The 13,186-nt window shown below is 36.9% G+C and overlaps 1 protein-coding gene across 9 annotated transcripts in view; it reads right to left on the bottom strand.

The window, feature by feature from the left end:
* The window catches only part of Nav3 (neuron navigator 3), a 737,122-nt gene that overhangs the window by 296,168 nt on the left and 427,768 nt on the right, over positions 1-13,186 (bottom strand). For 4 of the 9 annotated variants that reach the window (XM_029482743.1, XM_029482741.1, XM_029482740.1 and 1 more), the window contains exon 1: positions 12,627-12,996. The exons of 2 other annotated variants lie outside the window; for them this stretch is intronic. In XM_029482743.1, coding sequence (XP_029338603.1) covers positions 12,627-12,869 — 243 coding nt within the window. In that variant the 5' untranslated portion in view covers positions 12,870-12,996. Of the gene's footprint in view, positions 1-12,626; positions 13,027-13,186 lie in introns of those variants that run through there. 3 more of the 9 variants (XM_021173799.2, XM_021173798.2, XM_029482742.1) reach the window with 2 other exon arrangements.

Consider the following 13,186-nt stretch of genomic DNA (forward strand, 5'->3'; position numbering starts at 1 on the left):
TTTCTCTTTTTATGAAAACAGACTCTTCTTTCCTACAAAGTGTCCTGTCCATAGTTCCCCCTCCTTTCATGCTTCCCATCCTTTCAATGATCTCCTTTTGATTCTTATGAGCGTTACTCCATAGGATGGCATAACATACACAATGGTTAGAAAAATGTTCTATATTGCTGTGAGGAATTTATCACCTGTCTAGTTTCTCTGACAGAATGTGGTACAATTCTCTCCCTGAATTAAAAACAAAATATTCTTATTATATTGATGAGAGTTTTCCATAGTCAATTGAAACAGATGAGGCACATGGGTGACATTAAAAAAACAAAACAGATTCTTAGAATCTAATATTATCATGTAAACAAGTGCCTCTGATAATTTTAGGTGTAGACAAATCGTCTCTTCCTCTTTGCACTCCCCCAACTTTCCGGCAATAGTCTATTGTTAAAGAATGGACTTTCTCCCAGACCACATCCTGTCTGTCCTATAGAGAAACAGCATGCTTATTGAAGGAAAACAAAAGATCCTCTTCTCAGTGTGCAGCTGCAGAAGATGCAGAGAAAACAAACTCTATGGCATCCGAAATACTATTGTATTAAACTCACAGTCTAAGGTTTATTTTGTAAATTGTCTAATGAATTTCAGGAACTATGAAAGGAACATTCGGGCCTTCAGACTAGAAGATTAGGGATCTCTGATGTTGCTACTGCTGCCTTAACAGACACTCTTCATATTACATCACACAAATAAGTACATGTTATCTATTAATATATTCATGAATACATTCTTCAATAAACAAAGTTTCAATAGACTAATTAAATAATCATTAAGTTAGTCTTATATAGAAATATAAGATAATAATTCAATAGCTAAATCTAAAATAGAAGTTTCAGAAATTTGGTATAAAATAAACTATAAGTGCGCTTATGAAAGATTTGCTGCAAATCCAGAAGGCAAGTCTCCTGAATGAGCATGGAACAAACACACGAGGACAGAGCAAAAAACTGGATAAGCAGTGAACAGAGTCAAAGAAAGCCACCAAGGATCCATGGAGTATATAAGTAAGTGTGGAGTGTATACGTATATAATCCTTATACAAATATAAGGATTTGTATTTACTGAAGAGTATCTTTTATAGACTATGAAAGGTCGAGATCAAATCTGAGAGAAATGGATCTGAGAATCTAGTTGTGGAGAGGATAATCAGACTATGCTCATGGGAAGAAAGAAAATGACAGTGCGATATCAAGAAGCCCGCCAGAGCAAGAAAGAAATGGCAAGAAGAAGAAGAGTACACATGGAGGGACTTATGGCTCTGCTTCATATGTAGCAGAGGATGGCCTTATCTGGCATCAGTGGGAGGAGAGGCCCTTGGTCCTGTGAAGGCTTGATACCTCAGTGTAGAGGAATTCAAGGGCAGGGAGGCAGGAGTGGGTAAGTGGTTGGGGGAACACCCTAATAGAAGCAGGAGGAGAGGGGATGAGATAGGAAGGTTCCAGGGGAAGGGAAATGGGAAAAGGGGATAACCTTTGAAATGTAAATAAAGAAAATATCCAATAAAAAAAGTAAATGGCTTAAGGAGAAAAGAACTCTGGCACAAATGTTCAAAATGGGACAAAATAATAGCACACATTTTGACAAGAATACAATACTCTAGGAAATCAATAAAGGCAGAGAAAGATATTAAAACATAAGGATTCAGAAACAAATATATAATCTCTATTATTTAGAATATTAAAAAGTAGTCAATTTCCCTTGAACCAACCTACAATAAAATGGCATCCATTTCACCTAAACATCTATGAGACTGAAAAACCAAAAAAAACAAACCAACCAACCAAACCCCCAATATTTTGGTTAATATACAAATGGGCCTCATTATGACAATTTCATATGTATATGGTCATTCATTCATTCATTTCTGGAAAAGGGTCTCCTGCTGGTGAAAATCTTGCTTTATTATTTTAAAGGACTGATCCTCCTGCCTCCACCTCCTAATTGCTCTGATCACAAACCTGCCTCACAAGCTGTCTTAGGGATGAAACACAGTGGGTTTTTGTTTGTTTGCTTGCTTGTTTTGTTTTTTTTTTCCTGTTTTTTTTGTTGTTGTTTTGTTTGTCTCTGTGTGTGTTTTGTATGCAATATAAGCATGCTGCTGAACTTCACTCCCAGTCCTATATATTGTTCATGCTCACCCCTCCCCACAGGGCCCTCCTCCAGCACCCTCTGTCTTGTGCTGGTTTTCTTATTGCTTCCCACTCCCCCCTCTGCTCCCATGACATACATTCCAATAATATATCAGAATTCATACATACTGTCATACACAACACACTGTAAACACAAGTTACATCATTCAGAATCCATCTCACTATTCAAATGAGGTGTTCTGACTACTGAAAATACTTTCTGCAGTCTAAAAGGATTATAACATGACTTTCTTCTGTCAATACCAGTGGTGAGTTTTTTCAATGACTCCTTTCCCTATTCCCTTTCAATGCCTTCTTGGAAATGATTATCAGTGCTTCCAGAAGTCACACGATGCTTCCAAACCAAGGGGCCACAGTCTGTTACACAACTGCATAGCCACCCACTTACCAAGACACAGAAAACAACAAATGATGCCTTCTCACTGGGATATCTCACTCTAATCTGGCTCTATAAACTCTACTTTGAAAAATTCAGATCTTATACTTTCTTGGCTGCCTAGATTCTATTTCTAATGGAGAGTTCCCAGTACCAACAACAGAAGAATTCTAAAGCCTGTGTACTGGAAGTAGCATTGAGTGTCTCATCCAAGAGCAACTTCTGGATATCTATCTGGATTGGCAGGTTGGAACACAAGAAATAAAATGTAGTCAGTAAAGTCACACTGTGGAAGTAGCCAGAGAAGACAGGGGACCACAGTGAGCTTTGTATATGAGAATTCTCAGTAAAAATCTTTATCAACTTTATGTACATTGTTACACTCAAAAACCTGGATAACTTACAAATCCTTCTCTTCTGTATTTTAGAAATTATATTTCTTCTCTGATGTAGTGTTGTGCTTTTCAGTAGATATCTATATAAATCAAGACAGCAGTGTGACAATCTATGAGACACCACTGAGCACTTTAGAAGGATTTTTTAAAGATTTATTTATTTATTTTATATATATGAACACACCATAGCCGTCTTCAGGGATACCAGTAAAGGGCATCAAAACCCATGGCAGACAATTGTGAGCCACCATGTGTTTGTTGGGAATTGATCCCAGGACCTCTGGAAAGCATTCAGTGCTCTTAACTGCTAAGCGATTTTCTCCAGGCCCTAGAAGGTTTCTTTCCCCCTATATCTATCTATCTACCTATGTACCTATCTACCTATCTATCTATCTGTCTATCTGTCTATCAGTCTATCTATCTATCTATCTATCTATCTATCATAAAATTTTGTCTAATCTTGAAACCCCGATTTAGTTAGAAATTTAGGCTAATCTCTAACTAATAAAATTTCTCTAAATACTGTTTTTCTTAATTTCTGAGTACACAGCTGGCCTGTATTGCCTTTGTCTCTGTGTCAGACAAAGGGAAGGACCTCCTAGTGGTGAGTGGACTAGCTAAACATGTGTCCACTGTTCTGTTTTCTTTTTCTTTTTCCCCCACAGGTTGCTGTCTAGAGTCATGAGGATGAGACAAGCTAGATTGTACCTAGTTTCCAGGGCTATTGTGAACATATGTTGTTAAACCATTTCTTAGTGGACTATTTAAGAAATGCTTTTGTCTAAGCAGGTCATAGTTTTCTATAATAAAGATCCATCTTTGATATTCTACCTAAATAGCAACTACAGACAATACATAAAAGCATGCGTGGGTTCAAATAAAATGAAAATGCATGTACTAATTTGATATGTCATAGTTTCTTGATATTTATTGAGGCCAGACTTTCCCTTTCTTGAAGAGAAATGGAGAAGGAGTGGATGGATGGGGTGATGCAGATGAGGGGGCGCGACACCAGGACAAGACAGGGACTGGGAGGAGAGGAGGGAAAGGAAACTGCAGGCAAGATATAAAATAATAACATTACAATAAGAAAAGATTCATTCACCAATCTAGATTTATCTTATGTAAGCCTGTCAGTTCTTGCCTGTGTAGAGCCATTAAAGGGGTGAATTACAGATTCCTACTTTGTTATATCTAAGAGCCCAAGGAACTATATATTATAGAGGTTAACATCACCTTAATTATCAGTGTCATTTTGATTGTATCTAAATTTATTTTATTATATTTCATTATGAATAACTATGGACTTAGCCACCTCAAGTGTTCAGTTTATAACAAGATATGACACAAGTTTCTTTCATTCATTTTTGTTCTTCATTTTTCATTTGAAAAATTATACTGTATTATTTTACCAGGGAATGGATACTCTTGGGCCGTGATCTCTCTCATCCAGTGACCTATTTTCTAATTAATACTACAATACTTTTAAACAAATGATTCCATAATTTGGGAAGGAGAAGTCCTTCCATGTAACCAATTAAAAAACTCCCTTGGGACATCAAATTCCTTATCCAGAAATAGGGACCAGTAATCCAGCAGAAAGCATTTCTTTCTTTCTTTTACAAAAACTGGAACAACAGTGGGAACTGAGCAACAAGAAGAGAACAGAGTGAAACTTGTCAACGATTAAGTAGGAATTCCTGGATGAATCCCTAACTTTTGCTACCTTTCCTCTGGCAAAATCCAGTCTCCAAGAAGCCAGTGAAGGACAACATTGCTTTTGACAATTGCTTTCACACTGGTGTGAAGGAAAAAACAGAGATGAGGTAAGAATCAGATAAACTATACTGTAACCCAAATGCTTCACGGTATCTCTGCTAATAGAGGTAATTAGTCTGTACTTTGTGGTGATAATAATAAATTAGGTTTATATGTCTATCATCTATTATGCAGTAGATACTCAAAGTGTCAATTATCATCAGTTTTATACTATAAGTTGAAAAGTTCAAAATGTTTCAAACGAATCTGCATTCTTATGTAAAGAAAATGTTTTGTTTTGTTTTGTTTTGTTTTTACAAGACTTATAGTGTGGGTAGTTGATAAAGGGTCAACTAATTCAAACCTCTTCTTTTGCTGATGTGACATTCTTGCTTGTGTTTGGGTTTGGCTCTGGAATAAAGATATCTATTTTCTTGCTTCCATGTCCTGGAGCTCCAGCCTTCTTCTAATTTGGATCTTTTCCTACTTCATTTCATCACTGTGTTTCTAGAAGCTTACACATGTCAGCTTAGTAGTTCCCAATCTCTTCTCAGCCTGTACAGGGTAGGGTCGTCCCAACACCATCGCCAAGGCTTCTCTTACCATCTTCCAGTGTGTCAAACCACACCTACCTTCTTCTATTTGTTATAATTGGCTAATCGTCTTTCATTTTATAAAATATCACCTTATTTCATACACTGATGAACAGTAGTCTCTCTGAAATATTCTTTTTTTTTCTCATGTTTACTTGGACAGATAAAAGACATGGTTCAAATGTAATTTTCAATATAAGTGAATAGTAAGCCAATGCCCCCTTGTCCTAGCACTTTGTTAGCATTTTTCATCAAACCTTTACATTAGATTCATATTAATAAATGTTGACCAAGTACAAACTTTCTTTTCATATATAATTATATAATTATAATTAAAATTATTTAATCTGTGCAACAAGCTTGTGAGTTAGTTATTACTCTTATTTAAAAAAAACTACGACAGGTATAAATTGATTTGCCAACATCATTTTGCTAATAAATATGTAACATTCCAGAAAGACTATTGCTAACAGAATTCAGATGTCTGCTAACTTTGTCTTCTTTTCATACATTTCAGTGTTTGGAGATAATTCTGATTGCTATAGCTGGAGAATGACAATGATTTGTTGTAGCGGAATGAGGAAGAAATGCTAACAAGTCTTCCACAATTTGCTGAATACTACTTCTCCTACCTTTGCAACAAAGCCAACCAGATCCCAGTACCATTCACAGTAAGCTATTTAAATTCCTGCTCCGAAGAATTAACTGGACTGGAAAACACTGAGAACACTCGAGAGAAATAGGATAAGGGAGGAGACACAATCAGGAAATAGAATGAGAGAAAAAAAGAGTTGCCTTTGAAAAGTATATCACTCTGGGTATGTACCTCAGTGCATAGAGAGCAAAGCCTAGTATATCAGGAGTTCCAGCTAAATTCCCAGCTCCCCATAAGTGGGGGAGTGATGTCAGCAGCACAGGCCTATAATCCCAAATCCTCCAGATGTGACAGCTGGAGGGATCTGAACAGTTCCATCAGGACCTCTCCTTCTTGTTTCACTTAAGTTTTAGATGACATAAAGGCTGAATTACTTATGTTCTTTGAACTGGGCATAACTCTATGTCCTTGGGGGCCTAATACAATGTTCTCTTAAATATACTCCATATAGAATGTTACTAATTGAATATGGTAGCTGATGGTGCTGTAACATGCCAAAGTGTTAAAACCCTGCTCAAAAATTAATGACATATCTATTGACTTCATGTGTCTATAAATAACACATTTAGTAGATGTTTTTTCAATAAAGGGAAGATGGCTTTGATACCAAAGAGAAACAATGTAACCTACTGGCAAACTGCCAAAAAATACTCGAAAAATGTCAACACAACAGACTGAGTCATATAAAGAACATAGGAAGACTCAGTACATGTGACGGATATGACTTTTAATATAATTTTGTAGTTTAGCTCATGAGATGAAACACATAAGGACTTTTTTAATAACACAAAACGATAGGCCACCATTTCAGACTGCCAATGATTTTACAAGGACAATAAATGGATTACAATGAACAATGACTCTCCAGCCTGTAGAGAAAAATGTTCAAATGTAAGCATTATTCCCACATTTTTTTATTCCAGTGCTGCCAACAAGACACAAGGCAATTAAAGCATCCCTAACATCTTAGCTGACAAAAGAGCTGTAACTACAAAAAGGAATGATGATGACTCTATAAACACAAGTAAGAGAATGTACAAGCATCGCTTACCTAGGGGACTGCAGGCTGATCCGCAGCTGCAGGGCAGGCCAGCTCTAAAAATGCTGGCCCATGAGCAAGCCCACAGGAGCGCTGACAGCCCTCAGTACTGGCTGGGAACCTTTGCAAAGGGAAACAGCTGGAAGCCAGAGCCAGGATCTACTCAGTTGACATCTGCTGCTCTATGTCTATCTGGGGGCTACTTTTATTCATTTCTGTTTCTCATATAATCCAGTAGAGGCTATGTGTCTACTTAATCTTCTTCTCCTGATGGTTTGACATACTTAGAAATAGACAAGGATTTATTTACAATTCATAGCAATGGTGTTTAATATCTGAAATATATGAAAATTTTCTACATGAACACCAAGGCACTAGATACCCCCCACCCTGGGCACATCTTTCTATCATCTAAAGTCTTCATTGTTAGTTAGTTACTTAGTTAGTTAGTTAAGAATTCACATTTTCCACAACTGCAAACTCTTATTTTGAACCTGTTTTCTACCACAATCTATCATTGAAAAACTGGTCAGTATCTTTACCTTTCCAAACCTCAGTCTCTTCATGTGCAAAAATAGGACAATAGTAGTGCCTACATCATCTAGCCAGTGAGAACACTAAGTAGGATGCCCGGTGAAGCACTTGGTTCACAACCTAGCCTGTTGCAATTATAAATAATGCTAATTAGCATCAGTTCCCCTCAGCCATGGCTTATCTAAATGTCCCTACCATGACCATTGGGTCCAATTGTCATGTAAGTGCCTTCTCCGTGGCTACTTAATGAGCTCACTCTCCACTGATCTCATCCTGCTACTTTCTCCAGCTACTACTGTCACTTTACCCACTAAACATTTCGCAACACTATTTCATTAAAAACTGCTTTCCCCCTCTGTACCCCAGTCCTACCTGCCCAGCGCATAAATAACTTTTGAATCCTTTTGGAATGGTCCACTCATATAAGATTTCTCACAGCCTTATAAATCCACAAAACAAATTTTTCATTAGTAATACATATACATTTATATATTATATATTACTATATGTTATATATTAGTTATATATATTGCAATATGAATAATATATTTACTACCAGTATATTAATATGACACATAATAATAAAATATATTATTCATATATAAGTATATAATATACAATATGTAATATACAATATATAATATATAGTCAGGACACTGAGGCAAGAGGCCTGCTATGATTCCCATACCAGCCTGGTATACACAATGGGTTATAGGTTATCCAAGGCTACAGAGTTAGACCTTACCTCAAAAACAAAACAAAACCTAGGAAATAAGTAAAAATTGTACACTTTGAAAAGAAGGAAATGCTCAACATATTATTTACATATAACATAAATAGATATATGTATGAATATGTACGTACTAAACCTGAAACTAGAGTGCCTCATCATAGGCAATTCATTTGATTGTCTTTTGCCTAGCTAAGTCCCTTCTAAGCACACGAGGATGACATGATTCCTCCTGCGCCATCCGTGAACTCACTGAGTAGGGACACTGAGAAAGTGATTCCTGTTAGCATGGACTAAAGAACTGACTTCCTCATGTTGCTCTCAATCTTCTCAAAAGCACGTACGTTCTCTGCCATTCTACTTCCATCATGTGTACTTTTTAAAGCATTCCTTTGGCATTTGGAATGAGTAGTAAAGATTGAGTGGTATTTGTATCATATGGGAAACCTAGAAAAGGTACAGAAATTATTTTGTGGAGAGACTGGTAGGTATAGGAAACAAAAGGTTTCTTTCTGAAATCTATCTTCCATCATCTCAAGGAAAGGCTCTTTATTGACAATAACATCTTGGTACTGGTTTAGGGAAGAAGCCAGTAAGAGTTGAAAAGCAATGAGAGAGGTTAGAACATTCAGATTAAGTTAAAAAGTCCGAAAAAAGTACATCAAAGGAAAATATCAGCCCTTGACATTTTTATGGTACATTTTCCAACTCCACATGATATATATATATATATATATATATATATATATATATATATATATGTGTGTGTGTGTGTGTGTGTGTGTGTGTGTATATACATATATACATATATATACACATATTTTTTCAAAATATGAAGCACAAATGAAATCTAATAATTAAGAAAAGAGAGGCCATGAACAAGAGGGAAAATAATGTAATTATGATAATTTCAAAACCTAAAATCAAGCATCATCATCATCGTTATTATGATTATTTACAAAACTAATATGATTTCTTTAAAGATAGGAGAATTAAGCAGTCTTTTTTTTTCTTTTTATTAAGGCATTTTTTATTAGATGTTTTCTTCATTTACATTGCAAATGCTATCCCCAAAGCTCCCTATACCCTCCCACTGCCCTGCTCCCCAACCCACCCACTCCCTCTTCTTGGCCCTGGCATTCCCCTGTTCTGGGGCATATGATCTTCTCAAGACCAACAGCCTTTCCTCCCATTGATGGCCAACTAGGCCATCCTCTGCTACATATGCAGCTAAAGACACGAGCTCTGGGGGGTACTGGTTAGTTCATATTGTTGATCCTCCTATAGGGTTGCAGACCCCTTTAGCTCCTTGGGTGCTTTCTCTAGAACCTCCATTGGGGGCCCTGTGTTCCATCTTATAGATGACTGTGAGCATCAGTGCTAGACACACAGGAGAAGACTACAGACAGGAAAGGGAAGCTTGATGGAGTTACAGGAACAGGAGGAAGGCTAGCATTCCTGAATAAAGAAATTGTAAGGCAGGGGAAAGACACTTTTGAATGCTTGATTAAGCTGCATGGAAGATGTGTTCAGTGGGTGATGGTGAAGAGACATGAGGGGGAAAGAATTTGAAATAATTTAATAACTAACAGAAAATAAATACCCAAGGGTAAGTCTATGTAGACAGGGAAAAATTCTAAATAAGAAGTGAAATAAAATCTCTAACCTCTTGCAAGACATGGGATAGAAAAGAGTAATGTGAATTATCAGACAAAGGCATCAGGGTTCAAGACTGGATGACTTGATCAGCAGCATCTATTTTAATGCAAAACAAAACAAAGACTGAGAATTTGGGACTGAGGACTTTACTGACATGGTAAGCGATTTGTTCTCTCAAATCAGATTACAGAACTGTTTGGGGCAATGAGTAGCTGCATATTCCACATAAATGCTTTTTTAATGACAACCATTTATTGTGGTTGCTATCCAGGATTTGCTTCTCTTAGAAATGGAACCCGTAATTTTTCGATGGGCACATAGCTGTTTAGAAGAAAGGCTGCATTTTGCAGTTTCTTCCACAGCTAGATAAGGTTTTAGAACTCTAAGGAAACCAATGGGATGTCATAAAGCCTTAATGAAATGGGGTTTGTCTTTTTCCTAGAATGGAACTCCATAATCCACTGAAGACAGAAGGTTTGGAGCCACTAATGGAAGGGGATAGACAAAATGGAGAGGTCCCAGCTTTCTGACATGGCCTTAGCTTCACTGCATATATCTTCAGGTTTCACCACTTGAGTGAGAAACAGTCTTTCCTGTTTCCCAATTGTAATGTGATATTGAATTTCCTGCTGTATTCAACCAAGTCTAACTCTACTTAATATGTCTACCTTGATCATTTCTGCTATTTTCCCTTGCTCTGTAATTCAAAATATTTTAAATATATTCCTTTATAGCACATGGAAGTGCTTTAATATGCTGCAGAAGCATTCTCTATATTTGTTTGAAACTTCCTTCTTAAATCTGATAAGAGACATGGTAAAATGATTCCCACAAGCATAATTATTCCGATAGCGCTTCATGCCATGGAGTTTAAGTGAAATATCAGATGCTGGGATTGGAGAGATGGCTCAGTGGTTAGGAGCACTGGCTCCTCTTTCAGGGGATCTGGAATCAAGTCCCAGAACCAACATGGCAGTTTACAACTCTGTAGTCCCAGTTCCAGAGGATCTGCCACCCTCACACAGATATACATGGAGGCAGAACACCAATGTACACAAAACAAAACAAGAAGAAAAAGAAATATCAGATGCTTGGTTAAGACTTGTTGACCAAAGTGATTTACTCAAATTCTACTGAAAAAAAAAAAAAAAGTAGCCAAGTCTTAAATTAAGGCCTTTTAGCAAAGAAGAAGTTTGAGCAAACATACAAGGTAACAATCATGTTCCACATGGAAAATTCTACCTATCTATGCACTTATCTATCTATCTATCTATCTATCTATCTATCTATCTATCTATCTATCTATCTATTAACATTTATCTAGTTATTTATCTATCATCTATCTATCATCTATCTATATCTAGTTATCTATCATCTATCTACATCTAGTTATCTATCACCTATCTACATTGAGTTATCTATCATCTATCTAACTATTATCAATCTACCTTACCTAGTTTATATTTTCACTAGATGGAATAGTAACATTATATATTATGTATACAATTAACCATGGGATGACAAAGATAGATTCTGTAGCTATTTCTTTGGACCAAAAAAAATCACAATCAAGTAAAATAGGTACTACCCAAAGATTTTTATAGAGAAGGGGACATCTTGGCCAAGTTTAAAAACTTGAACAGAAGAAGATAATTCAAATAGATATGCTAGATAAAATGACCACCTCTCTTTTTCAATTACAGTCTTAGTTTGTCCATATAAAGCACTCTCGATTACTGTTTCAGCTTACATTTGCATAGAAGCAAGAAAAATATCGTTATCTCCTAGTAAGTCAGAGATGAGATGGTGAACCTAGAAAGCCTTGCAAAGCTGGAAGCTATGTTTAATGCTACACTGCAAGGGATACTTAAGAAGGTTTAGAGCAGTGGTTCTCAACCTTCCTAAAGCTGGGACCCTTTAAGATAGTGTGTGATGTTGTGGTTACCTGCAACCATAAAATCAAACCCTGAAAGGGGTCGCCACCCACAGGTTGAGAAACTCTGCCTTAGATGACTCTTCAGTAAAAAGTTTCTCCTGCAGGGCCACATGAGCACTCTGCCTCCGGAGCAAACATTTGAAGAAGGCTCAGAACCCAAGAGCTCACAAAATACCAGAAAGTAAGTTAAACAAAAAAAGAAAGAAAGAAAAAGAAAAGAAAACCCATGTCAGCAATAAGTAAAACAGCAGCATTTCAATTTGTAAACAGAAATCCTGGCAAATGTGTAGTAAGAGGGACAATACTTCATTTTTTTCTGTCCACATTACAATAAAATAAGCAGCTAGCACTCGAACATTCAAATCCTGCAGATGATGTTTGGAGAAAAGAGAGGACACCCACAAGGGATTTGACAGAGAGTTCCTTTTAAAGGTATGGGAGTGGGCTCCCATTTTCTTATACCTATGAATGTCACCAATAGAGCAGTATCTAGGAGTAACTATATTAATAATTAGTTGTTCCATTAATAAGAATACTGGCTATACTATACAGATATTCAGAATTTTGTTCATGACTTTTCCAACTATCCATTAAAATACGGTTTACACATTCAATCCTCAGTCTCACATAATTCTGCCCCCTCCTTATAGCAGAGTTCCTCTAAGTGTCACCATCTCCCAAAGTTCATGGTGCAACTGACAAGAAGTTCCTCTGTGTTTGTTTTTAAGTCTACAGTAACCTTTGGCTACTAACCTTGCTGTCTTCGATCTCCTTGGCTGTTCCCTGCAGGGCTTTCTTCTCTCCAAGCTCACAGGTTGATTTTAATGTGAGCTGGCACGAAAGCATTGAGGGCTCCGGTGTAGCAAATTCCAAAGGTCTCGAGGAACAGCGCTGTGACACACTGATGCCAAGATTCGGTATCGGAAGAGCAGCGTGAACAGGCTTTGACCCAACAGCTGGCTGTCTCAGTTTTGAGGCAACCCCAAGGACAGGCATGGCTTCTATAAAAGTATCTTTTTGTTGCCAAAGAAAATGCTCTTAACCTCAGTCTGGTAGACTCCAGCTTTAGTATTTTCAGAAGAAAGAAAAAAAAAACTACTAAGCAAAGCTAGCAGTCATCTGAAGGAGAAAGAAAGAAAGAAAGAAAGAAAGAAAGAAAGAAAGAAAGAAAGAAAGAAAGAAAGAAAGAAACTCACACATACAGTAACTTTCAAACTAAGTTTCATAAACTTTTTTCATATCTGAGAATCTGTCTTGCTAGTTCAGATTCTCTCTTCTCTCTCTCTTCCTCCCTCCCTCCCTCCCTCCCTCCC

The sequence above is a fragment of the Mus caroli genome, chromosome 10 (assembly GCF_900094665.2).
Source record: "Mus caroli chromosome 10, CAROLI_EIJ_v1.1, whole genome shotgun sequence".
NCBI lineage: Eukaryota > Metazoa > Chordata > Mammalia > Rodentia > Muridae > Mus > Mus caroli.